We start from the raw sequence: 26,538 nt of genomic DNA, 5'->3' as shown, positions 1-26,538 counted from the left end.
TTATGCACTTTTATTTCACTCGTGTTATACAATAAGTGTACAAAAACTGATGAAAAGTATAAAATAAAAAAATTAAAATTCTGTCAAAGCAAGGAGTATTCTCCCCAAACGCAAACGTTCATATGACCGAGTATTCTCCTAAATGGCCCCCCTCTCTCCTCTAACATCAGGAAATGCCCTTTTCCTCATTATGAAAAGGCCCAAGGAGTTCATGAAATAGACCTTGCTTGTAAACTAATCACAAGTTCATTTAGACTTGTGAATTTCGCCAACAAAGAACTTGTTTACCATCCCGCTGATGGAAAAAGAGCAGTACCACAGTGACGAGCCACAAGCTTTGCCTAGTGTCAAAAGTGTCGAAACTTGTCCACTTATCAGATCCAGCTCTCAGCTTGGCAGATTTTTTCTAGACTACCTAAATCATGGCAATATTGTCCTTCCATTTCCTTTCGTTCAAATTGCTTAGGGCTTTTAACTAAGTATTTAAAGCCTTGAACTTCCAATTTTGGGAACAAGATTTACTCTTCGGACTTAACGAAAAATCTCACTCTGGGTATACTATATTGCATATGTGATTAGGCCTTTGAGTCAACTTAATTTGGATAAATACAATCAAAGAAAATTAGTTACAAATCTTTTATTGTAGAAGACTGAATGCCATACATGATACAGGTTTCAGTACAATCAATTTTGTTAAGCATTTGAAAAATGAATGCGCACCAAAGTCAATGACAATAAACGGATATACATTTCACAAATCTCGTTTTCTTAAAGCTTCAAACGCCCGATATCCATAGAAAACGTAAGATTTTATCTTACAGAAAACGTAACTTTTTGTCCTGCATCAAATATGGTGCACAGAATGACAAAACTCCACACTTTCCGTAGTTTCTATAAACATCTGAAGGACATTTGAAGTTCAGAAATTGAGGTCATGAATGTCATGATTGTGTGAGTAAGTAGTGCTTTCATTAAAAATGAAAATTAAAATAGAAAGAGGAGGAAAAGGAAAGCCCACCAAGGCCCTCCCCAGTCCCACCTAGTAACGGAACAGTAACTAAAATGTTTTTCTTCTGAATAAGCAAAGTTACTAGGCCCTTGAATGCTTTCCTTTTCCTTCTCTTTTGAGGTATTTTATTACAAAATCTTACAAACGACAGAACAAAGATAGAAATTAAAAGACTCCCAAGAACAGTATGAAGGTTTTTTTTTCGACGTCTAATGAAGAAAGATAAAGCAAAAGTGACATCTAATGCTGGGAGGGATTAATTTTTGCGAGCATTATTGACAGGTTAGGTCCAAAAAAAGGGGGCGTTTGGTCACCATTAGTCCCATGAGCAACTTCAGAGCGATCCATTGCTCACGGCACCAGAAGCCCTCTCAAAAGCAGACAAGATCCACAACTGACCAAGAGGCCTCTCGATCTACTCCCATTTCATGCACGTGATTGAGTCGGGTAAAAGAGAAGAGACGTGCAAGACTACTGCCCTGACTACCAGATCCTTCTTCTCCCAGCAGATAGCCAGATCGGACCGAAGTACACATTCACCTTGCGCGCGGACCACCGAATCACTTCAGCTTCATCTGTGCAATAAGTTCCCAAACCCAAACCTTCAGGAAAGCAACGTGGAGTGACGAACTTCTTACGAAATACTGAAGGAAAACGACAGCCATTTACTATCAACCAGTAGTTGGGTGTCGTCTTTTTCTTATGAATACCGACAAAAGCCTTAGGAAAATTGCATTCTTAAGTTACCAACAGCAGCTAGATGCATATGGTACTTACTAATCAACGAATTGACCCACAGTAAGAACAAGGTAGCAGTAAAACAGTTTGCTCAATTCCCAACAACAAACATGCAAATAACCAGCACCAACAAAATGCATAGTACCGTAGTAAATGAAATTATGCCCCATATCGTGAAACAGACAAACTAAGATGTTCGTAATTTGTCGATATGATGCACTGTGACCAATTTTAAAAATTGGTTTTATGAAACCAAAATTATTATGCTTATATTTGGTATGAAGTTATTTTTAGAGTAAAAGCTTATTTAATTACTCATTTTCAGTCATAACGGCCTCTTTTTGATACGTTCCCGATGAAAACTTGACAAGCTTTTGTTGACGATATATGTATCTGCATGAGAGAGAGAGAGAGAGAGAGAGAGAGAGAGAGAGAGAGAGAGAGAGAGAAATCTTATGGTTGCATAGTCTGTCCAAATCAAGTTATTCTTTACATGGTGTATTTAAAGAACAATGAAAACTAAACATTCAGCAAAGCTTCCTAAATCATCGACATTCCAGCAATGAAATTCTCTCAAATTTATCTATACAGTTCTCCGTAAGGTGAAGTAAAATTGTAAAGGTGTCTGCTTGAAAACATTATATTAGCCTCAGTTTAATGAATATTCTTTTTTCAGCAATAGATAAAAAATGTATAATCTTTCTTGGTAAACAACGGAAACATAGGACCAGCAGTTACTTGATTTTGGGCATTTTTCTTGCTATTACGGGTTAAATTGAAGACTTAAGGAAAATAACAGATATAGGACCAACTCAGAAAAGAAAGATGGGGGACCCTAGGCTCTAGTCTAAATGGGATCTTTCCTAGATAGTGACCGCGAATAGTTTTAACCCGTTATGTATCCACCTTCGCGGCGTGTTTATTACAAGCCCGTTGGGGATGATCGTAAAAACATAAACAAAAGACTGTAAATATCATAAAGACAATAACCCCCAAGAAATATTAGTTATAATTAACGACCCCCCGTACTTTGCTGGGGGTCACTATCTAGGAAAGATCCTCTGAATGTACAGAATGCAGACAAAGTATTTATCTTTCATGTTTCCGTGATATTAAGACTAAAATATACACTCTAAGTTTTCCAACTGAACCAAAGGATTCGCTTTCTATAACTTTTTAAATTACTTTCTAAGAAATTAAATCCCTACGTTAACAATGTACATGCTTACGAAAATTGTCCTTTTTTAAAAGAGTTTCCTCTGATGATGGACAAAAAGGTTTGCTTTTCAATAAAATTTCAATTCTAACGCATTTTATGATTTCTCAAAAAATTTTACGTTTGTGAAAAATTATTTCATGGAAAATGGTTTTAGAGAGGGCTTGATTGCTTTATCTCCGTGAAATAAAATTCTTTTCACAGATACACAATTTGCCATGCAAAACCATTCCTACTTCTCATTTATTTAAAAGAAAAAGCATCAAAATACATCAGATCTAATTTTTTTTATCTTTTTTTTTAGTGGAAAACTTGTTGGCTCTACAACTAAGTATGAAAACTTAAAAGGTGATATTAAAAAAAAAAAAACCTAACCTAATCTCAAAGGAGGCAATAGATGCCACTACAGTCAAAACTAGCACAAAAAGCGTTATTTCTGGCAATGAAATTTACCACGTCATCAGAGTACAAAACCCAAACATTCCACATGCAACACCGCAACATTTCACAACAATTAGACGCATACATCAAACATCCAAAAATGAACCTGGCTTTCACCAACGCACTTTACTGATGTGCAAGGAATAAAGATTTCAAAATACAACATATATTGTTTATTAAAGCAGGGAGTCGATGAATATTTAGAATTTTATAAAACTATCGACGTCAGCCTAGATTTGCTACCCTAGGTCTCCTGAGACTAATCGTATCTATGATATGGTTATCGAGAGAGAGAGAGAGAGAGAGAGAGAGAGAGAGAGAGAGAGAGAGAGAGAGAGAGAGAGAGAGAGATTACCCTAAGTCACCATAATTAGACTTTTATACAAAAACGTCATTTCAACATGGCTTGGTGAACATACTTTGTACACAAATAGCTTCCCTTTAAAGAGAGTGAGAGACAATTATCATACATCACTCAATGAAAGTGTAAAGATATCACTTCAAGGCAGTATGGTTGAACAATGCCCTTTTACCTATAAAGTATAGACCATTGCTATGCAAGGCTCTCATTTCTTTGCCAATATTATACCTGTATTCCGCACGGGGTTTTCTCTATGACTCAAACCACTCTGAAAAGCGACATGTTAGTCTAAGGACCGGCTAATGACAGATAACTAAACAAGCGGTTTCCTCTAAGTCAAGTTGTTAGATCTAGAAGGCCCTGTATTTATATGCAAGATTTAAGCTTTCAACTCCAAAGCAACAGCCTTCGATAATCAAATATTATCTAGCCTACAGTAATAAAATATTATCAAAGTTACTTGTGCTTTTCAGATTTTATTTTATTGTGGTCTACAAATTCGTGGATTTTACAAGAAATTATTAAATCTCTGGTCACAAGCGAGTCATTCACTGACATTTCTAAAGTCTTCTTAAAAACGTTTAAAAAATAAATATGGAAAGCCTTTTGCTTCTATTTCTCGTACTATGGTAACCACCTTTCCTCTGCTGGTGGTTGCTTGTTTATAGAAAAAACCTAGGTTAAATTGTCCTTACTAGTCTCACATACAAGATATCGGGACTACGACACCAGTTACTTACGTCACTTACTCTAAAAGTCGTGAAAGCGAGTTGCCAGTGTTACACAAAATTTGTGGGATATATTAAGTGGCACTGCCTTAATTATCAGGAACTAACTAAGCTTCAAAATGAAAGGATGCAGCCATGAGCAAGTAAAATCTACTGGATAAAACTTTGAAAGTGAATTTCGAAATGAATTCGTGCCACACATTTATAAAAATATAAGTGAATATAGTAGGCCTACTATGCACTAGAAGAAATCTGTGCCGAATACTAAATTTAATCTGGGAGCTCGCAGGCAATTCCCAATGTTCGGAAGCCTGGTCCCGTACCTGATTAACTTATTAAAAATATAGCGATGCGAAATGTGATTTATTACTGTAGAACATCGAGTTCCTATACTGAGAAATTCCAGCCAATGTAAGCTTAACAGATACTTCTGGACGGCAATGGAGGAAATTTTCTCCAGAGCAGGAGGCTACTTAAGTTATGAAGTACTAAAAGTGGACTCTTTTAACTGCAAATTACTAAAAATGGACGATCTGAATTGCGAAGCACTGAAATGAGTTATTTTAACTGCAAAATACCAAAATTGTTTATTTTAATTGAAAATCACCAAAAAACGGGCTAGTTTAATCGCAAAGTGCTAAAACTGGGCTATTTTCGTTGCACATCAGTATCCCATGTCAGTTCAATATATTTCTGCACTAAGATCTCATGCCAGTGCATTTCATGAAATCAAATAAACCAAGAATATTTTCATCAGCCATAATTCAAGTCGTAGAAAATGGTAAACTCAGGACAACACATGCATGAACACTTACAAATCTAGACCACTTCCATACCAACGACAAGGTATTCGCAAACTTATTCCCCATACCAAGACACACAACACACACTTGGACTACTTTTATACCACCAAGGGCTTTGAGAACTTATTACACAGTCTTCTAAAGATGATTGTTGCAGTTCTTTATCCTTCCTTTATGTCAAGGACACAAATGGTAGAGATCAGAGACAAACAGGGCAATTCTGGACCTAGCTGGACCCCTTTTCAGAGAGCCCAGGTACCCAAGAGTGACAGAAAGCACTGAAATGCAAGACTTCAGAATGACCTTTAAAGCATTTACATTAGAATAAGTTTCATTAACAACGACTTTAATTTTGTACTAACTTTTACATCAACTGCAAAAACAAAAATCATACATAATCCTGAGAGTATTTTAAATCATAATTTACTTTTTTTACATTTGGCAGCATGTCCACTACTTACAATACACTGATCATGACACATTGGATAACAATTTGTTGTCATTGAAACTGAAGTGCATACATATTTACAAAGCACAAAATTGCCACACCAAAACCTGTACACTGTACATTGCAATCTTCTACAACTCAAGATGCCTATAAATTTTAAAAATACTAGATTTTAATAAAACTTGGCAATTCATATCAAATTCTAAGAACTTTTGATAAATCAGCAAGAACCTGAGGCTTTTAACATCTTAGGACATGACAGGACACATATTGCTCACGACTTTAGCTGTCAGGATAAAATCTTCTCAGACGAGAGAGATGGACCAATAAGTGGACAAAAAATATCAACTTTTGACAGATACACTATACCCAAGTTCACACAATAGGTTATTGCTCTTATTACACCAGCAAGAAGATGAACAATTTCTGTACATGGAAAATTCATTAACACCCTAAATGAACATGTGTTTAGTTTAAAAGCAAGATCTGTTTCACAGACCCTTGGGCCATTCTTGGGGAGGATTACAAGCAAAAACTGATTCAAGAAGAGAGAGGGGGCCAGAAAGTAACTCGTCAGTCATATGAACGTTGACTGGGAGTGGAGTAAGTTTTTTTTTAGTCTTTTTGAACATTTTGAGTTTGGGAGGGGGCAGGATCAAGGAGAGGGAATGGGAGATCTGAAATTGGAGGTAATTGCCAGGAGGAAAAAAATAAAGAAAAGTTCTGCATAAATGAATCTAGATGCAAATTTTACAAAATTTCTTAATATTTTTAATAAGATTTTATTTTTCGAGGTATGCTTATGTGTTCATGTAGCCCTATAGAGAGAGAGAGAGAGAGAGAGAGAGAGAGAGAGAGAGAGAGAGAGAGAGAGAGAGAGAGAGAGAGAATTTGAAGAAATTGTTGAAAGCTTTGAATATGAAGAAGCTTACCCTAAAATGGGGTGGTCTTCAGCAAAGCAAACGGTTTCAGTCCCAAACTTTTCATTGAAAATCACAAAATCATATAACGGCTTTTAACACTTCCATTCACTCAACTTCTTCACACTTCCTCGTTTCAGTATTAACTCTCCTAGTTAAAAGTGACATGTGCTATGCATGAACGTTTTCTCGGTCACACAATCACTAATTTTCAATTAACTACGGCCCCTATTACGTTTTAAAATGACCCTCTGCTTGCTAAGGTTGCTTATTCAAATTCCTTGTTCTAGCCTTCTAATTTCCATACAAAGTACTCTATACATCTTTAGTCCATACTTTGTAACCAAACGTTTAGAAAACGGTAATGCAAAATTTGACATCCGTCTCTGAAACTTCTCTTTATTATAAAAAAAGTCAACACTAAACTTGTAATTTTGTTCCTTTTTATGCCATAACTTTAGCCAATATTTAGTCACCAGTTTCATTCACTTTTATCCCGTAGTCTATGCTTTCATCCACGTTAATTCAGTCATCAATACTTTCATTCGCCAAGACTCCATTACCTACTTGTGTTCACAAATATTTCACCTCCTATGCTTTCATTAACCTGTAAACCATAGCATATTTTCAAGGGCCATTACAGTCCCATACCCTTTTAGTCGATGACGTATTTTTCTAACTTAACATTTCCTAACCATTATTCCATAAACTAGCAACTTCTTCCATCACTCCATTTGCTCTGGCAAGAATTTCCTTCAGAGAGAGAGAGAGAGAGAGAGAGAGAGAGAGAGAGAGAGAGAGAGAGAGAGAGAGAGAGAGAGAGAGAGAGAGAGAGAGAGATATGAATCTAAGAAGGAAAAATGTATTCGCGTTTCATAGTATGCCGTTATCTTTTGAAGAATTTAAGATATAAAATGGGATTATTGATTACTAAATGCTATAAGACTTTGTAACACAATTCTATCCTTAAAATAAAAATACAATAGGGAATTATGGTGTTTCTATCCTTCAACAGTTGAAAATAAATAAGGGGAATGTATTACGCTAATGTAAAGACTTCCTGACTCTTGTGTCATTTTTGTGCTTCCCTTCCACAAAATCTCTACTCAACTCTAGGATGGGTAGCTCTTTACTGCATGCAGTTTATAGCTGACAAAGGCCATAGACATACCGCTGTCTATTGTTTTCAAAGCAAAGGAGACAAAGAACTGAGCACTTTACTCTTATCCATCATTCAGCTACAATTGATTTCTGATACTCATCTTCAGCAAGGAAACGATTCTAGCCTTTACCTAAAGAGGTACCGGCCTACAGGGCAGTGGGTGCGCTTACTCAGAGCTTGAGGTCCAAATCCAGGTGTTACCAGCTGGGCCAATTGGATTTGGTGCTTACAAAGGGGAGGGGAAGCAATTCCCTATCGGTTTTTACATAATGTACTAATGTACTCAAGTTACCCAAAGTTAATTAAATATAACACCCCCGTTAACGCAATAAGAAGATACAAAAGGGCTATTTAGTATAAAATCTGAAATACAAAAGGGAAGTAGTTACCTGTAAATATCTTTTGAGTGAATTTGTGAAAGAAAAGCTTGAAGGATTACTTGAAAACTACATACCTCGAAATCCATGATCACAGAACTTCTCTTTTCAGTATTACAAAAACTTAATAATGACAATACCTGAACTAATATAAATCTCACTCCCATCAATTACAAAGATTTTTTCAGTGAATGTTTAATCTACGTAACATTACAAAATTTTTACCTTTTCCTAGCCCTTAGTGCACATTACTACTGTTGGTGTATTCTTCTAATCCTGGCCCTAATGTAATACTTCGTGCTGTGGACTTTCAGAAGCTATAATTAGTGAAAACTGAAGATGCTTCGAGAAGCAAATATTTCTATAATACTATTTAAAAAACTGTAAAGCAAGAAGTGTCCTGTAAAACTATATAGACCAAGTTATGCCTGAAAAAACCCTATACCCGAGAGGCCAATAAAATATTATACACCAGTGAGTGTCCCAGTTATACCCGTAGACAGAGGAGTGCCTGGAATAACTCCATAAACAGAAGAGTGCCTGGAATAACTCCATAAACAAAGAAGTGCTGGAATAACTCCATAAACCAAGGAGTGCCTGTAATAACTCCATAAACAAAGGAGTGCCTGGAATAACTCCATAAACCAAGGAGTGCCTGGAATAACTCCATAAACAAAGGAGTGCCTGGAATAACGCCGTAAACAAAGAAGTGCCTGGAATAACTCCATAAATAGAAGAGTGCCCAGAAAAACCCCATAAGCAAATGTGTTACTTGAATAACTCGGTAAACCAAGGAGTGTCACGCATAACTCCATGAACCAAGGAGTGCACTGAGTAACTCCATCGCCCAAGGAGTACCCTGAATGACTTTAAACAAAGGGGTGTCCTGAAATGTAAAACAAGGAGTGCCCTGAAAAACTTTATAAAACAAGGGGTTCCCTGAATAATTCTATAAAACAAGGCGTGCCCTGAATAGCCCCATAAGACAAAGGATGCCTTGAGTGACTCCACAAAATAAGGAGTGCCCCCCAAAATTCTATAAATGCTGCAAAGCAAGGAGTGCCCAAGAGCTCCATAAACTAAGAGTGCCCTAAAACACTCCATAAACTAAGGTGTGACCTCCAGAAACTCCATAAAGATGCGGAACCATTTAAAGACGCTATTAAGTAATATTAAAGAAAAAAAATTAAGAATAACAGGAATCTACTAAAAGTCCCTGGTGAACAGATCCTTGACACCAGCTTCGGAAATGACCCATAAGGTCTTGAAGAATATTCATCTGTTCTTTCAACTTTTCAGAGCTACAGTATATTATTCAAACTAAGAGCCAGTTACATTTTTCCCGCGAGCCTGAAGACAGTCATGCCAGTGTTACCAACTCTAAGCAGAAAACAAAACTTAAGGAAAACTGATATTCAAGTGGAATCAGATTACAACCTGCGCTTCCCATGAGTCAGAGTAGTTGGTTTACAACCACACAAAAATCAAAGGAACTCTATCATGCTGGGAGGAGTAAATCTTAGTGGGAGAAAATCTTGCCACAAGAGAATAAACAGGAAATATCAAAAGAAATAGTTAGTGATAATAAAGGGCGACAGGGATCAATTTTTGAGCCTATAAATTCTTAGAATGTTGCTAAAATTTTGGTTCCCTTATGATGCAATGAATATCAGTTCTCTACCTAGACCAACTTTACATAGATACCAATAAACTGATGAGAGTGAGATTTGAAAATAGGCTTAAGTACTATAATATGACCCAAGATTACAAGACTGAAATGGTGAGCTATGTTGTTAAGGTGGCGATTGAAAGTTACCGTACAGCAAATTTTGACGTACATAGATCTACTGATTTTAGACTTGTTTCTCTCTTGAAAACTTCAAATGAAAAAACTAATAGGAGTATGTACAAAAGTGATACAATAACACGTACTAGAAGAAATTATATGGCATCAAGCCACAATAAACTTTACTTTTTTAACTGAATAAATTAGCAAGGTAACCAATTTTGTATAACGTTACGTTAAAGAATAAACTTCAATTGATTATTTAAACATGACCACGGGCTTAACTGCAAACACCTCAACACAAAATTTTAGAAATCTTAATGCCCAAATACTCCTGTCATTTTAACCCAGATCCCATGTTCCACTTGCTTTGCAGAGTCGAAGCTTCTCTTGAGCCTAACTGAATCCTCCGTACAAATCACCATTAACGTTTTGGCCATAAACGTCTTTACTCAATCAGGTGACCAACTTTATTCTGAAATGATAAATGCAAAGGGTTACTCTCCCACTGTTTCAAGTCAGATAAATACTTTTCGACAGACATTAAACTCAAGTCAACACCAAATATATAAAATGAAAAATTCTAGAAGTATAAGCACCTGCAACTTTGGTGATTTCTCATTTACAAAGGGACCAGATTTTATCAAGTTCAAATCGAATTTCAGTACTGAAGTGCTTTGGTTCTTTGTGCATGCAGAAAGAAAGCCAGGATTTCAATATTCACTTTTAAAACTAATTGTACCTTCTTCCAGGTAAACAATCTTGTCTGTTTAGATTTCAGTCTGCCCATTTCAAGTTATAACCAAAAGTACCCGTAATATATAAGAAAAATAATATATAAAGAAAATATTGTACTCGATTTCAAACTATGGTACATAACAGTAGTCCAAATTTCAAGAATAACTTGCCCACATCTTCTTTAGCTTTGCCTTCATTCTTGAACATAACTTGAAGCTCAAGAACTAAGAATAGTAAATGGCCTTGATCATACTTTCCTGCTATAAAAAAAAAGGCTTTAAGTTTATGATATCTTTAGGAAAACCTTTTCACCACTGAATTTAGCCTGTTCTATGTAAAAAAAAGAAATCAAAACGCGAACATGTTAAGAAAAGAATTATAACCACTGAGCCTAACATACTTTACTTCTGGACTAGAAGGTAAATTGCTTGCGTTATTTTTTCATTCTACACTTATCATAAAACATTTCTCAACTTCTTGCACGACATTCAAAAATCAAGAGCATAAATCAATAATGTTTACATTGATAGTCAACACTAGAGAAATATGCTAAATTTGTAACCCTATCCAGTATGTAAATTGTAAAATTCTGCTGAAACATGTTCCAGACATTATTTTGAAAAAAATTGGCTGTATCGAAGAACAGTACTTCCACTATGACTGAAAAGTTGATGCTACTCTGTTGGAAGAAAAAACGGACTTCTAAACAAAATTCTTCCAAGCTCAAGTTACTAAGCCATCTTAACTGATGCTATGATAAGATTTCATCTATTAAATTTGTAACCACTTGCGGGATTTATATTCAAGTTGTCCATATATAGTTTTCGATGTTAATTTACATAAACTCTTGCGCTATCTAACTTCTCTGAAAAGTGGTACAATTTCCCCAAAAAATCTCCAAGAAACAAAAATTGTCTCACGTGCCAAATGGTGACAGGTTAAGTCTTACAGTCACTGTGTTAACTAAAATAGTTGATGTAAGGTTTGTTCCAGCTTATCCACAAGTATCCAAGTTTCTGCAGTATCTTTTCCTCATCTTTGTCAAATGTAAATTGGGATTTCCACTTGAAAATGGCATACTGTTGACTTCAGCTGTTGGATTTTGTGTCTGCAGGCAGATTTAACATCTGGAAGGAAAAAAATAGAACATTTGTACTATAAACCTCTATAAATGCTTAAACCACATTCGTTACATAACTCTACACTTTACACATGAGCATTACTGCTGTATCATGGTGTTCTGTTCCTAAAGGCCGATATTAACATTCAGCTATATCTGCGCAGTTATGCCTGCACAGTCGGCCTGTACAGGCAAAACTGAACATTAGTGGGTTCAGTTTTGCCTGCACAGGCATAAGTGTGCAGGTATAACTGAACGTTAGTGGGTTCAGTTTTGCCTGCACAGGCCGACTGTGCAAGCATAATTGCGCTGGTATAACTGAACGTTAGTGGGTTCAGTTTTGCCTGCACAGGCCGAATGTGCAAGCATAATTGCGCTGGTATTACTGAGCGCTAGTGGCGGCCTTAAATCAGTGGGAACCTGTATAGGTCAGGTTAGATTGCACCTTTGCATTTCATTACAATTTACAACAGTCCAGGTCAGATAATGAGTCGTGAAGGGATCAGAAGGGTTTCAGTTGGTTGCATTGGTTGCAATGTGGCACCCTAGATTACGATGCATTCCTGTATTTCACAGTGATTTGTGACACCCTATGAAATTACCTAAGGGTTAAGCTAGGATCTGGCACCTTAAGTTAGGGTAGGGAAGGTTAGGTTAGGCTGCATTCATGTTTTCCACCCATAAACACTGGTTTCTCATAGTGAACAACTCCCATTTTTTATTAGACATAAAGGGAGCATAAAGGGTTAAATATAAGTCTCTCTGACATAATGAGTGCCAGATTAGTCAGTTGTATTGAAAACTCTCAGAACAACGAAACTTTCCATTTGTTAGCACGTTATAGGTTTAAAAGTCGAAGAGACCATTTTCTAATAAGAGTGAGCTCCAAGTGTCCATTTTTTCTTTTTTCTTGAGACTTCAGGCCGCCACTAACACTCAGTTACACCTGCGCAGTTGTGCCTGCACAGGCCGAACTAAACCCACTAACGTTCAGTTATACCTGTGCATTTATGCCTGTGTAGGCAAAACTGAACATTAGTGGCCTTAACGGCTCCATGGCCACAACCAAGGTCAGACCCAGTCTTTGGTAAGGTTGTGTTATGCCAAGGGAAAATTCAAGTTAGGACATATTGCTATTAAAAAAAACAGTACCATTAGAGCAATTTTATTCTGGGTATTACCTAGTACACTTATTCTTCAAGATTCTCTCTCTCTCTCTCTCTCTCTCTCTCTCTCTCTCTCTCTCTCTCTCTCTCTCTCTCTCTCTCTCTCTCTCTCTCTCTCTTGGCTATTACATATACCGTTACTATTTGTAAAATTTAATATTTTCCCCAATCCTGGGAAAAATACAGTTTCCACTGTTGTTCCTCCAGAACTGTTAAATACTAGGAGAGGGAAAAAAATGAGTTGTTTGCATAAACACCACTCATTGAAACCTCATGAAACACGTTGTGCATGAGAAACCTTATATAACTACAAAAGATGTTTTTCGTGGCTCCATACACTCAACACACTGAATTCTCTGAAAAACTAATGGTGTGCCCCATTGCTAGACCTAGCTTTCTACATTCCCTGACAAGTGTATGGCAACGTCACACAATTTCTTGAGAAAAACTACACTGCAACACAAACTGTGATGAATTGCATAAAGTTTATTGCGGGACAAAGACAAACTCCCGCTTTAGTGTATTAGAATATGTATTGCAAGACCAAATACACTTAATTCCCTCAAAAGTTCTTTGCAACACAAATCACGTTAAGTTCTTTAAAAACTGTTTGGCAATTCGAAAGACATAAAGCAATAGTTAAATGTATTTACATTGTAGACTATTTGATAATCAAATTGGTGACCATCAAGAACTGACGAACTGAAATGAAGCACTGAACCCTTGAGTAAATTTGCAAAGTAGTACATTTTGTAAGTCAAGGGAACCTTACAAGTCGATTCACCTCAAATCTTTGAACCCTAGGTAAATCTGTAATTTATGCTTCTGATACATCTATGCTTTTGAATAATTTACATTTATAGATAATTATAAAATGCTAGGTTAGAAAATATCCCACGTAGACACTTCGACTAAACAGCTTTCAACTTTTACCAGACTACTCTGAGGCCTAAAAGTCTGAAGGCAGTTTGACACCACCACTAAAATGCCGGTAAAATGTAATTGAGATCTCAGTCTTTTAAAACGTCTCCTACAATTCTTACTGGTAAAGTAATAAAATTTCATCTAAAATATCACTAGCGAAAGAGAACGGAGATGTCCCTAACGCTAGGTCTAGGCTTACCCTTGCATATATCGATAGTAGAACGTGGGCTTACCTTCAGAGACCTTGCAATATTGTAAGTACAATTTCCTTATCAGATGTCAATAAACCGATGAGGTGGCAAATAAAAGCCGAGCAGAATGCACATGAAAAAAATTTACCAATGAGAATAGGTCTAGTAGAAAAACGGTATGGCCCACAAGCTCACAAGATGTCTAACAAGATCAACAAACTGAAACTACAGTGACCGACATCTGTCAGTGTTGTCAGATCAAATACATGCATATCTATATATACATATATATATATATATATATATATATATATATATATATATATATATATATATATATATATATGTGTGTGTGATTGTGTGTGTACAAACATACAAACTTACACACGACTACAGACGCACCAAAACCGTAATGATTTCATCGGCGCTAATGTCAACTTACTGTACAGATCTGCGTGAGGCGAATAGAATACATAATTAATTCTTATCCAGAGATCATTGTCTTTTCAGGAATTCCGTGACCCATACTCATTTTCGTGGGGGTGTGGTTTGTTGGGGAGGGGGTGGTTTCTGGGTCATTATGTAGGGCAGGATTCCGTTAATGGTACTAAGAGCAATTTTTTTGTAGTGCAGACTCAGATAGCTGTGTTTCCCATTTTAGTCAAAAAAAAATTCATTAAACATTAAAACTGATTAAATATTGTGTTTATGAACACAATATTTTTATCTTAAGCGCTGTGACAAAGATTCTCTGAGAGAGAGAGAGAGAGAGAGAGAGAGAGAGAGAGAGAGAGAGAGAGAGAGAGAGAGAGAGAGAGAGAGAGAGAGAATTATAAACTTACTACATGAGCAAAATGAGTTTACCACTTAAAACTGTATTCCAACATTACCTTGATTCAAATTCCGAAGAATATATTTGACATGAAATGTTTATTTTAAGAGTTTAATCTTTGGTAAGGCATATAAACTAATTACTAGATATTTAGATAAAAAAAAAACAGAAAATTTTCTCAATCCTGTTGGGCAACATTGAAATCGAACTGGAATATCAACAATACACTTCTTTCACTACTCCGGTTATCAACATAACTTTGGGCACAAGGAGATTATATTGATAATGTTCGTGAGTCTCTGTAAATAGAAAGCTTTGCTGTACATCTGTTGATCAACTCTCCCCAGAGGCTGCTTGTGCAATGTCAAGCAGACAACAAATCGAAAGCAACAGAGAGTCTCTGAAACTTTCACGAGACCTGCAATAAGGAAAAGAAAGGCGACACTTTCAAATACCTATTATGAATCACTCGAGGCTCCGTTATGTTATGAATGATGAGCCTCGCTAATAAAGGACCATTTTGCAACCAGGAGACAACACGATCGAGGGCATTCCATTGACCCAAATTCTCGCCCAAAAACCGAGCTCCCGAGAAGAGCCTTATCTCACATCGGTCTAGGCTGTTGTAGTCACTGGGTTTGGTCGTACGCGGAAAAGAAGTGGTCGATTCGGTCTAGCCTTTCTTGATAAGTTGTTTTCCCGTTGTTTCTGTGAGGTGAAATTTGAGGAGAAACAACTAATTGTGAAAAAAATACCGTTAGAAAAGGGCCCGAGCTCTTTATTACTAAACCTAGATAAAAAAAAAAGTGCAACCATAGACTTATAAAGGGATTGGTACTATTGAATGATTCTCACACCAAAGTGAATGTTTTGAATTAAAGAAGCTTAAATAGTGCTAAAGGAAAACAGAACGCAGAGAGAGAGAGAGAGAGAGAGAGAGAGAGAGAGAGAGAGAGAGAGAGAGAGAGAGAGAGAGAGAGAGAGAGACCACGCCGAAGACATGAAAAGGTCCTCCTCCCTGTTTTTGGAAGCAAGATGAGATACCGGTCCTCTAGCTCGACCAAAATGAGGTGCATCGGTCTTCTTGCGCTATTCCTGTTGCATTTTCCCTTGCAAGTGATTGCCCAAGGTAAGGACAATAATTCGGTCTTAATTAAAAATGTGTTCATATTATTATTACTATTATTTCTCAATAAAAAAAACAGCAGAGAGTAAATGAGTAGGAAAAATAAGATTAGAGGTGAGAGATGTTGTCAAATCATATTGAATTAACAGACAAACTTACAAGAAGACAGAGATATACGTAAATAAAAAGTTTACTGATAAGCTAAATAAAATAACGTAAGAGGTGAATCAAAAGTTTATGCAGTAGGGTTTTCTCTTTAAAACCAAAATTACAGAAGAGGACGTGAATGGAAAATTGGAGCTCTGGCGGTTCATAATTCTTCCTAATACTTCAAACAAGAATTATTTCTGTGCTTTGTTAATCGACTGTACAATCATTGTTTTTTAAATCATGGAAAATTCTTCCCAAAAAAATATATAACCATGATCTTATTGAGAGAGAGAGAGAGAGAGAGAGAGAGAGAGAGAGAGAGAGAGAGAGAGAGAGAGAGAGAGAGAGAGAGAGAATCTTGATTATGGAACGTAAAAACTAATAACTCACGAGGAAAACCACTTAGGCTACATTAGAGATCATGGGTAGTCGTGTGGAGAAACCTTTGTGGCGGCTCCGTAAGAACGTGACATGAAATAACCACTATGGTTTTGGTTACCTTCCATTTTAGGTCTAAGTGTGAACAACCTCATGTAGATTTACTACATAACGGTTGTAGGTCTACAAGTGTACTTAGTACAAGTATAAAACGAAAAGGTGGGTACTCTGTAAAAGTGCTACAAAAAGGCTGTATTTGGTAGTCAACGTGTACAACTGTACAAACGTGCCTAGTAAGGGTAGCAGGTCTATGCGCTCCATAAGAGTTGTAGGCCTATGCCTGTAAAGCTTTCATTTCTTAAAATAAAAAACGATTAAATTTCACAAAACATACAGTCTTTCAGATTTTTGTAAACACTACGATTTTCATGTTTGTTTGTTCTTCAGTTCGTTTAAATAGCAGAGGTTTTACCCTCAAAGCGACACCTCAATTCGCAAAATGATTGTGCTTCCGCATCGTGCTTTAAATTCTTTCGCTCTAAAGATGTCTTTAATATATGATCTAATCGTTGTAAAACTATCATTCCATTTTTTATTTTTACAGGTCGATTCACCCCAACTTTCAGAGAAAGTACACAAAGCGATATAAACATTTTTGCAAATGAGTCTTCTCAACCGGGTAACTGCACCGATCTGCACCCTTGGTGTGCAGGCTGGGGTGCCTACGGCGAGTGTGAAACTAATCCTAGCTACATGAAGGCCAACTGTCCTGCAACCTGCAACTCTTGCGCTTCCCAAGGTAAGACCAAAAGGGAAAATGTAATCTTGAAGGAAAGAGCTTCAGCTCTTTACTGAATACACAGAATCTAACACTTTCTAGGTCTGTAACAGAAGGCTTATCAGGGTAACGAGTCATTCACTCCCATTTTGTACATGCGCTGTGCATATAATCATATGCACCAAAACAAATAAGCCATTATGTAGCTAATGAAATTTCCAAATGACAAAGACACACCATTAGCCTCACTACATAGCTTATTAGAGAAAGAAGAAGAGAGCCGAAGAAAGTCATATGATCTCCTTATGAAAACTCTACTTTATAGTACCAATAACTTTACTTCTCACTACGTTAGATGCAGAAATGCTGCCACAGACACTTAGAGGTTGGGAGTCTGGTGCATCCAAGAGTAACTACATCAGTTTCATAAGACTAACAACTAATTACAAACTCATAAGCAGTGAAAACCCCCATCATTACATGCAGTTGAGTATTATTAGTTTTATTTACTAAGATTTTTTCCACTTGCTGCTCACAAGCAACTCTTTTCAGGAACTACCATTCCTCTAGAGAAGCATTTAAGCAAAATCCCTTGGCAACATTTTAGGTATATTCATTTCTATAAAAGTATTAGTGAAGGATAAGTCCCTGAATATTAAGTTCTTTTCATCATCAAACTCTCTCAGGTCCAAATGTAATCCAGCCGAAAGAAAGAAATGATTTATCCAGAGCGTCAACCAGTGTGCCGACCCACCAGGAACGCTGTGTTGACCTGTATCATTCATGTAAGGGATGGGGTTCCCGAGGCGAGTGTGAGTCCAACCCTGCCTTCATGCTGATGAACTGCCCAGCAACCTGCAACTCCTGCTTTCCAGAAGGTGAGATAAAGGAAAGTTTATTGTCTGATATCCTATTCTCTCATCTATGGACCAACACTTGGCCTGTATCTACCCTGTCTGTACCCTAAGTTCAGAAGAACAGTTGAGATGATTCCCCTGGTCTTTCCACAACTGAGTGAAGAGGTCTTAATCTCATTGTTACTTTAACATAATTATGATACTGCTTTTCTTTGCATGCTGCTGTGACACTGTTAAAAGGTCATGTCTCGTCGTTTTCAGATAAAAACAAGTGCGTCAACAGAGGTGACGATGCCACCTGTGACCTGTCAGCTGCCTTTGGACTTTGCCTGGTCAATCCTTCCTACAACCTGCGCTTCTGTGCTGGGTCTTGCAGCAAGTTTATTGATGTTTGTCGAGGAAACGACAGGCCAAATGAAGGTAGGATAATGTCTTTGATATCACTATTTGACTTGACAGCAGATGCTTTGGGAAACAGCCTCAGTATGCATGGATTCCAAAACTTATGATTGATATTTCTACAAGCTGTTGGCCCAGTCGTGAAGGGAAAGATCCTGGGTAGGACATCAACAGTTGTCAAACTAATACTTTCATTAACTTCCATTTCAGATGCAAAGAGTTGCCGCAAATTGCAGACGCTACGAAATCCAGACTTTGGTAAGTGAATCAGCTTGAGTTAGCTTAAGGAATGAAGTTGGCTTAGGTCTTACCAAGTGAAGATTTGAGTTGGCTCATTTCAGAAAGTCAATTGCGATGTGAATTAATATTAACAACTCTGTTATGAATGCTGCAGTGGAAGATGATAATAAGAGATGCTTTAGCCTTTTTGTTATTAAGCTGAAGGCCAATATCCCCAGGTGACAGAGCTACAGCCAATCAAAGTTAATCTTTGTTAACGTAACAAAGAGCATCTCATGTATTCAGAAACTGTTAACTTTTTTCTCTCTGTATTTTTCAGAGTGTGGTGTGATTCCACAATATGGCCAGACTGCGTTAGTCCAAAACGAGCCTCATTCTAAACTGGTACGGACTCCACGGAGGTTCACTGGTCCAGAAGATGAGATCCCAAGTCTTCCAGGACGAAAGAGAAACAAAAAACGTAGGAAAAACACTCGGAAGAGAAACGGTCAGAGGAGAAAAGGGAACAATGATCATCGAAACTATGAGAGCCAGAGGTTGGAGAGTGATCCATCAGAGAGCACTGTAACCTGTGACTGCACAAAATTGTCGCCGACTACCTCTGTCAGAGTCCCACATCGTACAAACCCTAGAGAATGCGTGTGTCCGCCATCCACTGCAGCAACCCCAGTAACGCCTAAAAATGTTCTGACTGAAGTTCAAGAAATTAATAACAGCGAATATGCAGATCTTAGAGTGGAATCTAGAGAAGACGTCATACTAGAGCCTACACTAGAGGATTCCCAGAATGGTGACAGAATCTTCAACCTCACTAATCTACCCTTCAACCTCACCAATCTACCCTTCAACCTCACTCATGCCCCCCTTAACTTTTCTCTTCCCTTCCTTAACTTAACTCATGCACCCTTAAACTTATCTACTCTTCCCTTTATCAATGAGCTATTGCAATTAAAACCAGTGGCAGATCAGAACACTGTGATTGCAGACGCGTGGTTTCCCACACTGGCAATCATTGCTCTTCTCCCCGCTCTCTTCAGCATTCCCTTTTACATTGAGTTCGGTGCTCTTGAGGCATCTCGGCAAGCACCAAAGCCTCCCACCACCTCCCCTCCCCCCTCCCCTCCCCACCCCCACCCCCACCCCTGGCCCTCCACCTCCACCGTACAGTCCACCTCAATCCGGCCCAGGTGTTCAGCCTTATCCAGCAGCTCAGCCTAAGATTTCTTATACCCACGAAGCTTATCCCTCAGCTCAGCAACATTCCTACTACTCTTATCATCATGCTCCTCCTTACCGCGGCTATTATCAATATCCCTCAGCTTCCTCACGGATCTCATCATATCCTACGTCAAACGAACAAGCGTCACCTGTGCTTCAGGCTCGGCATGATGCTCCTGAAACTTCCGTTTTGGTGCCATATTGCGAGCTCTCCGATTACCTCTCGCTGCGAGGGAGGGTTGACCGGCTCATCAAGAGGCACACTGGCCGGCCGTTGGATCCGGAAGTGGTGCGACTGTTAGAGGCTATGAACTACTGCAGGGTAAGAATTCTTAACTGTGATAGTCTTTCTTTTAATGTATAGACGTTAAGGATCCGTATTTAAGTTTGAGTGAAGATTCATTGACCCATCATTAGCACTGTGATTTATGCTTCTCCATTACAGTATGGTTTCTCAGTAAGGCCTGAAGAAAATCGTCCTAACAAGCCCTTTGTGGAGCCTCCCCCAACATGGCCTGGAATAGTAAGTATGGCTTTTGTCATTTCCACATAGGCTGAGAGAGAGAGAGAGAGAGAGAGAGAGAGAGAGAGAGAGAGAGAGAGAGAGAGAGAGAGAGAGAGAGAGAGTATATATACTTCTGCAAAATAATCAGATATCCTAAGGTCCCATAAAACTGACATAGGAACAAAAATTTTTTTTTAATTTATCCATTAATATTTCTAGATAAATATTTTCTTTTATTCCAGAATTGTAATTCTGCATGTAATTCTGCATATTAAAAATTATATCAGTGAAAAAATATAAACTTCATAGAAATAAAATATGTAATATGTTCTGCTAATGTCTTCATCCATAAAATTTAAACCGAAATTTTCCTATGTTCCGGAGCTACATATTTTGGATTGCAACAGTAAAAACTCACGTTTCACTTGAGCCATTAACCAAAACCCAAGGAACAAAAACTTCCAATGTCAACTGTTTCAATGATATATAGAACTGTGGATGAAATGTCTATATTTCCAGAATTATATAGGTGAAAAAAGTATAAATTTCACGAGGCTAACTGATGTACAGCTTTGCGTAATCACTCATAAACGTGATTACGTTAATATTTCTAGATAAATATTTTCTTTTATTCCAGAATTGTAATTCTGCATGTAATTCTGCATATTAAAAATTATATCAGCGAAAAAATATAAACTTCATAGAAATAAAATATGTAATATGTTCTGCTAATGTCTTCATCCATAAAATTTAAACCGAAATTTTCCTATATTCCGGAGCTAAATATTTTGGATTGCAACAGTAAAAACTCACGTGTCACTTGACCCATTAACCAAAAACTAAGGAACAAAATCTTCCAGTGTCAACTATTTCAATGATATATAGAACTGTGGATGAAATTTCTATATTTCCAGAATTATATAGGTGAGAAAAAGTATAAATTTCACACGGCTAACTAATGTACAGCTTTGCGTAACCACTCATAAACAAAGGATCCATTATTCACTCACGCCGTTACCGGTACACAAAGCAACTGAAATCTATCTTCCATTATTCGCCAATTCCTTAAATTCCAGAGTTATCCAGCGTTGTTTATCAGCAGCGTCCACGAGAGAACAACTAACGCCACGAATGGCGGGAAAAGAGGAAGCGAGTTTTTCTGCGGCGGTTCCCTTATCACGCCCAACCATATCCTAACGGCTGCTCATTGTTTGATAACGAACAGGTAGGTTCAAGGTCTTTCCAGGTTTCCAGATTTCGATGTCAGCTTCCGTCCTGGTTTCTGGCAGTCCAACGATCGGGTTAAAAAAGAAAACTTCAAGATCTTTAGAAGAACTGCCGCTCATGGCCTGAGCATGAACAGGTAGGTTCAAGGCCTTTCCAGATTTCGATGGCAGCTTCCGTCCTGGTTTCTCGCAGTCCAACGATCTGGTTAAAAAAGAAAACTTCCAGATCTTTAGAAGAAATTATCCTCACTACTGCTCGTGGCTTGATCATGAACAGGTAGGTTCAGGGCCTTTCCAGGTTTCCAGGATTCCAGATTTCGAAGGCAGCTTCCGCCCTGATTTCTTCTCGCCGTCTTACGATCTGGAGGGGAAAGACGATTCCAGATCTTTGGAAGAAATTATGTCATTCATTTTCAAACGCTTTCAGTTGATTTCGTAGCATTCAGCAGCGGTGTGGATGATTCTGTCTTCTAAGACTTGACTGGAAATTCTTAATTATTTGAAATATTTCAAATAAGGTTGCAGGGTACCCAGGGGCTTTAAGCAATTTAAGAAGTCACCAGGGTTTTTAATTTGCACAATTTGCATCAAGCAATTTAAGAAGTCACCAGGTTTTTAATGTACACAATTTGAACTTTGATAAACTGACCAAACTGATCTTGCCATAAACCATTTTAATTACATTTCTGGTATATTCATTTGCGCTAAAGCTCAGTCAGTTATACTGATTCTATTTACATTTCCGTTCCTCATTTTAAAACCAATATTTTCCTTTTTCTCAGGCCATCCACCATTCGGCTAGGCGACGACCTGACACATGCTGGGACCAACTACAGGGTGAAGAAGACCACTCTGCATCCCGAGTATGACCCAAGGTTTAGATATAACGACATAGCAGTAAGTGTCCCAGCTTTCAAATGTGCTCAGAGATGCAGTATGTTCCTGTTAGAAATGTGTAGATGAACAATATTTTCCACTCTTAGCAGTTCATTTAAGCACGGTAACTTCCAGAACTTTAGAAGCCGTAGAGACACATATTAAGCTTTATGACCATCAGTTTCCTGGCTTTTGTAAGTTGCAGAAGTGTAGAAGGTTCCATCTTATGTGTAGAAGCGCGGCAAGTTGACCGGCTTTAGAAGTCCTTAGATGAACAACCAGTTTCCCCTCTTTGTGGAGAGTGTAGAGGCACAGTAAGAGTTCCAGTATTCAGAAGTGAATAGAAAAAGAGCGTCCATGTTTACAGAGGAGTATAGAACAACCAAAAGGTTCCCTACTATTGGATGTATATACCCGTTTACTTGAAGGACTTTCTATTTTAAACATTTCTTTTTTCAGGAAACGGAAAATCGTGTACTTATTTACTTAGATTATAAGTACAAAATTAATACAAACGCCCACCAAGCTCGGATAATCACACTTCTTTTTATATGATTTCCCAGACATGGCCATTAACCAGTTCATTAGCGCAAGTAACCATTCAATTCTTAGCTTTCCTCTTCTTTCAAATAAGTAGCCGATTGGTCATTCTATTCTTTCTAGGTAATCGAACTCGAAGGTGAAGTGAGATTCCCTCGACTCATGCGTCCATACTGCTTGCTTCCTCACAAACAAGAGCTGGAAGGTCGCATTGGTCATGTCTCAGGATGGGGTTACCAACCAGATGGTAAGATCCATACCAACTTTAGGGCTTTATGGTGAATAAAGGTTATGAATAAAGCATAAGTGATAGTTGCAACCCATAGAAATATACATTATAAAGCTGAGTTTCTGTCTTGGATCTGATATGTTGGCTCTGTAAATTCTTTTAGGCCTTATTCTTTCTGTTATTTGACTGCAAATATTGATAAGTGAATAAGAATGGCAAATTCAGAGTTAAGTTTATCTAAATTAGGTTTCTATACCCTACCACACCAAAAGGGAGAATGGCCTCCCTGTATAAATCCATCTCTTAATTTGAGGACTATACAGGTCATAGTAAGCTAATACCTTATACATAACAGATAACCAAAGTAGAGCAGAATAAAAATACTTAACTTAGTACTTTCATGTATTAACAGTATATTCATCTTCCCCTGAAGATGTAGACACTGTAAGTACACGAAAGTACTTTGGAAGTATTTATTCTCTTTCTTTCATCTTAATTTATTTATTTTCATAAAATGTTTTATGGTGAATCTTCTCTTCAGAATCAGTTTCATTCCTGTTGGATACAAAAGTCACCATGACATCTCCAAAAGATTGTCATTCCTTCTACGAAGGAGATGAGCTCTTCCTTCATGAGTATCCTAGAGGAATAGATGACTCCTTCCTGTGCGCAAGCAACAGAGGTCCTAGTGAAGATCAGTGTCGGGTAAGGATTTAGGATCTACATTTTAACTATGACCAGATAAGCAGGATACTCTATTTCTTTCTCTTTTTTTTGTTAAGCCTAGTTATGCAGGCTTAATTTCCTTCTAAAGCTCAGCTGTGTAGGATATCTTGTCTGCTAAATGCAGCTAGGCCAGAAAACTTTTCTGATCAACCAAGTTATGTAGGATAATCTGTCTGCTGTGCTCGGCTAGGCAGGATAACGTCTTGGCTTTGTCTAACTATGCTGAGGGATTTGTCTAACAAGCTTAGTTAGGAAAGATACCTTGCTTGAGAAGCTAAATCAGTCAGGATCACCAGTTTTGACAGAGAAATGCTAAGCAGGTAACCATTCTGCCAAACATAAATAAAAGTAACTTTCATTTTAAGCTTAATTAACCAGAGTAACCTGTTTGATACGCTGTACTGTACAGGATAACCTTTCAACTAAAGCTTGCAGTACAGATAACTTGTCTGATAATCAAAGTTAAAATGACTGCTAGCCACAGCTACATAGGTTGAGGGTGCCTTGTTTGACAAGTCTGAGGAATCTAGCTTACCCAGATAACTTAACTGATAAGGTGAGCTAATCAAGATAAGCAAATTAAGATAACCTTTCATACAATGCATGCTGTATTTATCTGTCTTTATCTGCCTTTCTCACTTCACAGGGCGACTCTGGCGGACCGCTAGTCACCGAGGGAGTGAATGGACGAATCAGAGGAGTCGGCGTAGCGAACAGCGCCAACGGTTGCAGCGAACCTGGGCAGCCTAGCATTTATTCCCGTACATCTACCTTCCTTTCCTGGATCGACCAAGTGGTTTATGGGCCGTGTGTGGAGCCGTTATTCACCAACGCAGCACAATAAACAGAATGCGTTAAATCACGGAAAACTATCTGGTGCAGTGGACAATCTGGAAACTGTTCTCCCTGGGGTAGTGCGCAAGATGTACAATGTTAAAGGAAGAGTGCACCAGGCCTCCTGTATCGTGTAGACCAAGCTTCCCTAGACCTAGGTGTAGGCTGAAGAGATCGCAATGTTTACCTTCAAGGTATAATGGCACATTAGACTCTAATCTGGTTTGCTTACACGATAAAATTATGATTAACCTTTGGGTTTATGTAACTGTAAATATAAGTAATAAGGATTAGGCGATTCCACAAAAATAAGTATCAGGTTTTCAGAATGTCTACGTATCTAATCCTATGTGGTGGAAATGATAGCCACTTTTGGTTCCTCTTACTTACGAGTACCTCACTTAAATAACCAAGGTTATGTTAATAACGAAATTAGAGTTCCTGTAATTATTTATATCATCTTTCAGTGTTTACTCTCTTCTGATAGTCCTAAGATTTAGATTTAGGAAATGGGTCGAAGTTTAGGAATGTACAGGTTGTCAGCTGATTACTCCTAAATTTAGATAGGCCTACTATTTGGATTCATCCTATCATGCCGTTTTGTTTTTGTTTCTGTGTATAAACAAATGTGTCTTTGCGTCATGTACATGTTATGTTTTACTTGTAATAATCCATAAATCATCACACATTAATATTCAAGAAATTAGTCATAGAATTTAACAACAAAAATTTGATCAAATAAAAATGTATTACTTAAACCAAGGAAATTGTTTTTCGCTCAATGGGTTTTTATGATTTTTAAGAATCCACTCTGTTCCATATTGTCAATGATGTTCATTCAGAAAAAAACGACAGGTTCCTGCTGTTTATGAATGAAAATGTAAGTGACAGAAAATGGGTAATTATAATTAATTATAATTATTACGTTCTTGTACTATGTTGGTCTCCCAGGTGGAGTGCTGCCATTTGAAGATTATAAAATTTAAATAATAATATTTATTGATTTTATAAGATTTTGTACATTAAAGTTACTGGTTAACCAAAATATTAAATGTGGAACTTACTTCATACTTCTTTATTTACTCCTTTTCTTTGTATCTAAAAGATTATAGAAGATATTTGTGAAGAGATTTAGGTCAAAGATTTTAATTATCTATGAAATGAACTTATATATATATATATATATATATATATATATATATATATATATATATATATATATATATATGTATATATATATATATATATATATATATATATATATATATATATATATATATATATATATATATATTCTGAATTTGTGTCAATCTGGCTTTGGAGACCATGAAAGGGTGGTTGTGCTAGGTGATATGAATGGCTCTTTAGGCTTTATGGGACCCATTGGTGAATTCATTAGACACCCAAAGTCTGATGTAAATTTCAGCAATGCTCTTTCATTATAAACTTGTAAAAATTTATCTAATAGTTTTCATTTTCCAAGCCACGGGTGTACA

At 37.3% G+C, this 26,538-nt stretch overlaps 1 protein-coding gene and 1 long non-coding RNA gene across 3 annotated transcripts in view; one reads left to right on the top strand and one right to left on the bottom strand.

Annotated features, from left to right (window-relative positions):
- Positions 1-4,511: 4,511 nt before the first annotated feature.
- The window catches only part of LOC136826197 (uncharacterized), a 39,776-nt gene continuing 17,749 nt past the window's right edge, over positions 4,512-26,538 (bottom strand). The window contains exons 1-3 of one of the 2 annotated variants that reach the window (XR_010849538.1): positions 14,171-14,332; positions 11,648-11,854; positions 4,512-10,464 (exon numbers count right to left, since the gene is read on the bottom strand). This is a non-coding gene — a long non-coding RNA (uncharacterized lncRNA). Of the gene's footprint in view, positions 10,465-11,647; positions 11,855-14,170; positions 14,333-26,538 lie in introns of those variants that run through there. The other variant, XR_010849537.1, reaches the window with a different exon arrangement.
- Positions 15,535-25,052, top strand: LOC136825975 (uncharacterized). The gene is made up of 13 exons (XM_067082836.1): positions 15,535-16,089; positions 17,219-17,413; positions 18,079-18,270; positions 18,511-18,669; positions 18,859-18,906; positions 19,208-20,049; positions 20,267-20,428; positions 20,552-20,629; positions 21,688-21,836; positions 22,620-22,734; positions 23,377-23,500; positions 24,024-24,187; positions 24,855-25,052. The coding sequence occupies exons 1-13, from the start codon at positions 15,996-15,998 to the stop codon at positions 25,050-25,052; spliced, it is 2,520 nt and encodes an 839-aa protein (XP_066938937.1). The 5' UTR covers positions 15,535-15,995.

The sequence above is a fragment of the Macrobrachium rosenbergii genome, chromosome 40 (genome assembly GCF_040412425.1).
Source record: "Macrobrachium rosenbergii isolate ZJJX-2024 chromosome 40, ASM4041242v1, whole genome shotgun sequence".
In the NCBI taxonomy this organism is placed as follows: domain Eukaryota; kingdom Metazoa; phylum Arthropoda; class Malacostraca; order Decapoda; family Palaemonidae; genus Macrobrachium; species Macrobrachium rosenbergii.
Note: the sequence above shows the minus strand (reverse complement) of the source record. Positions and strands in the feature narration are given on the sequence as shown.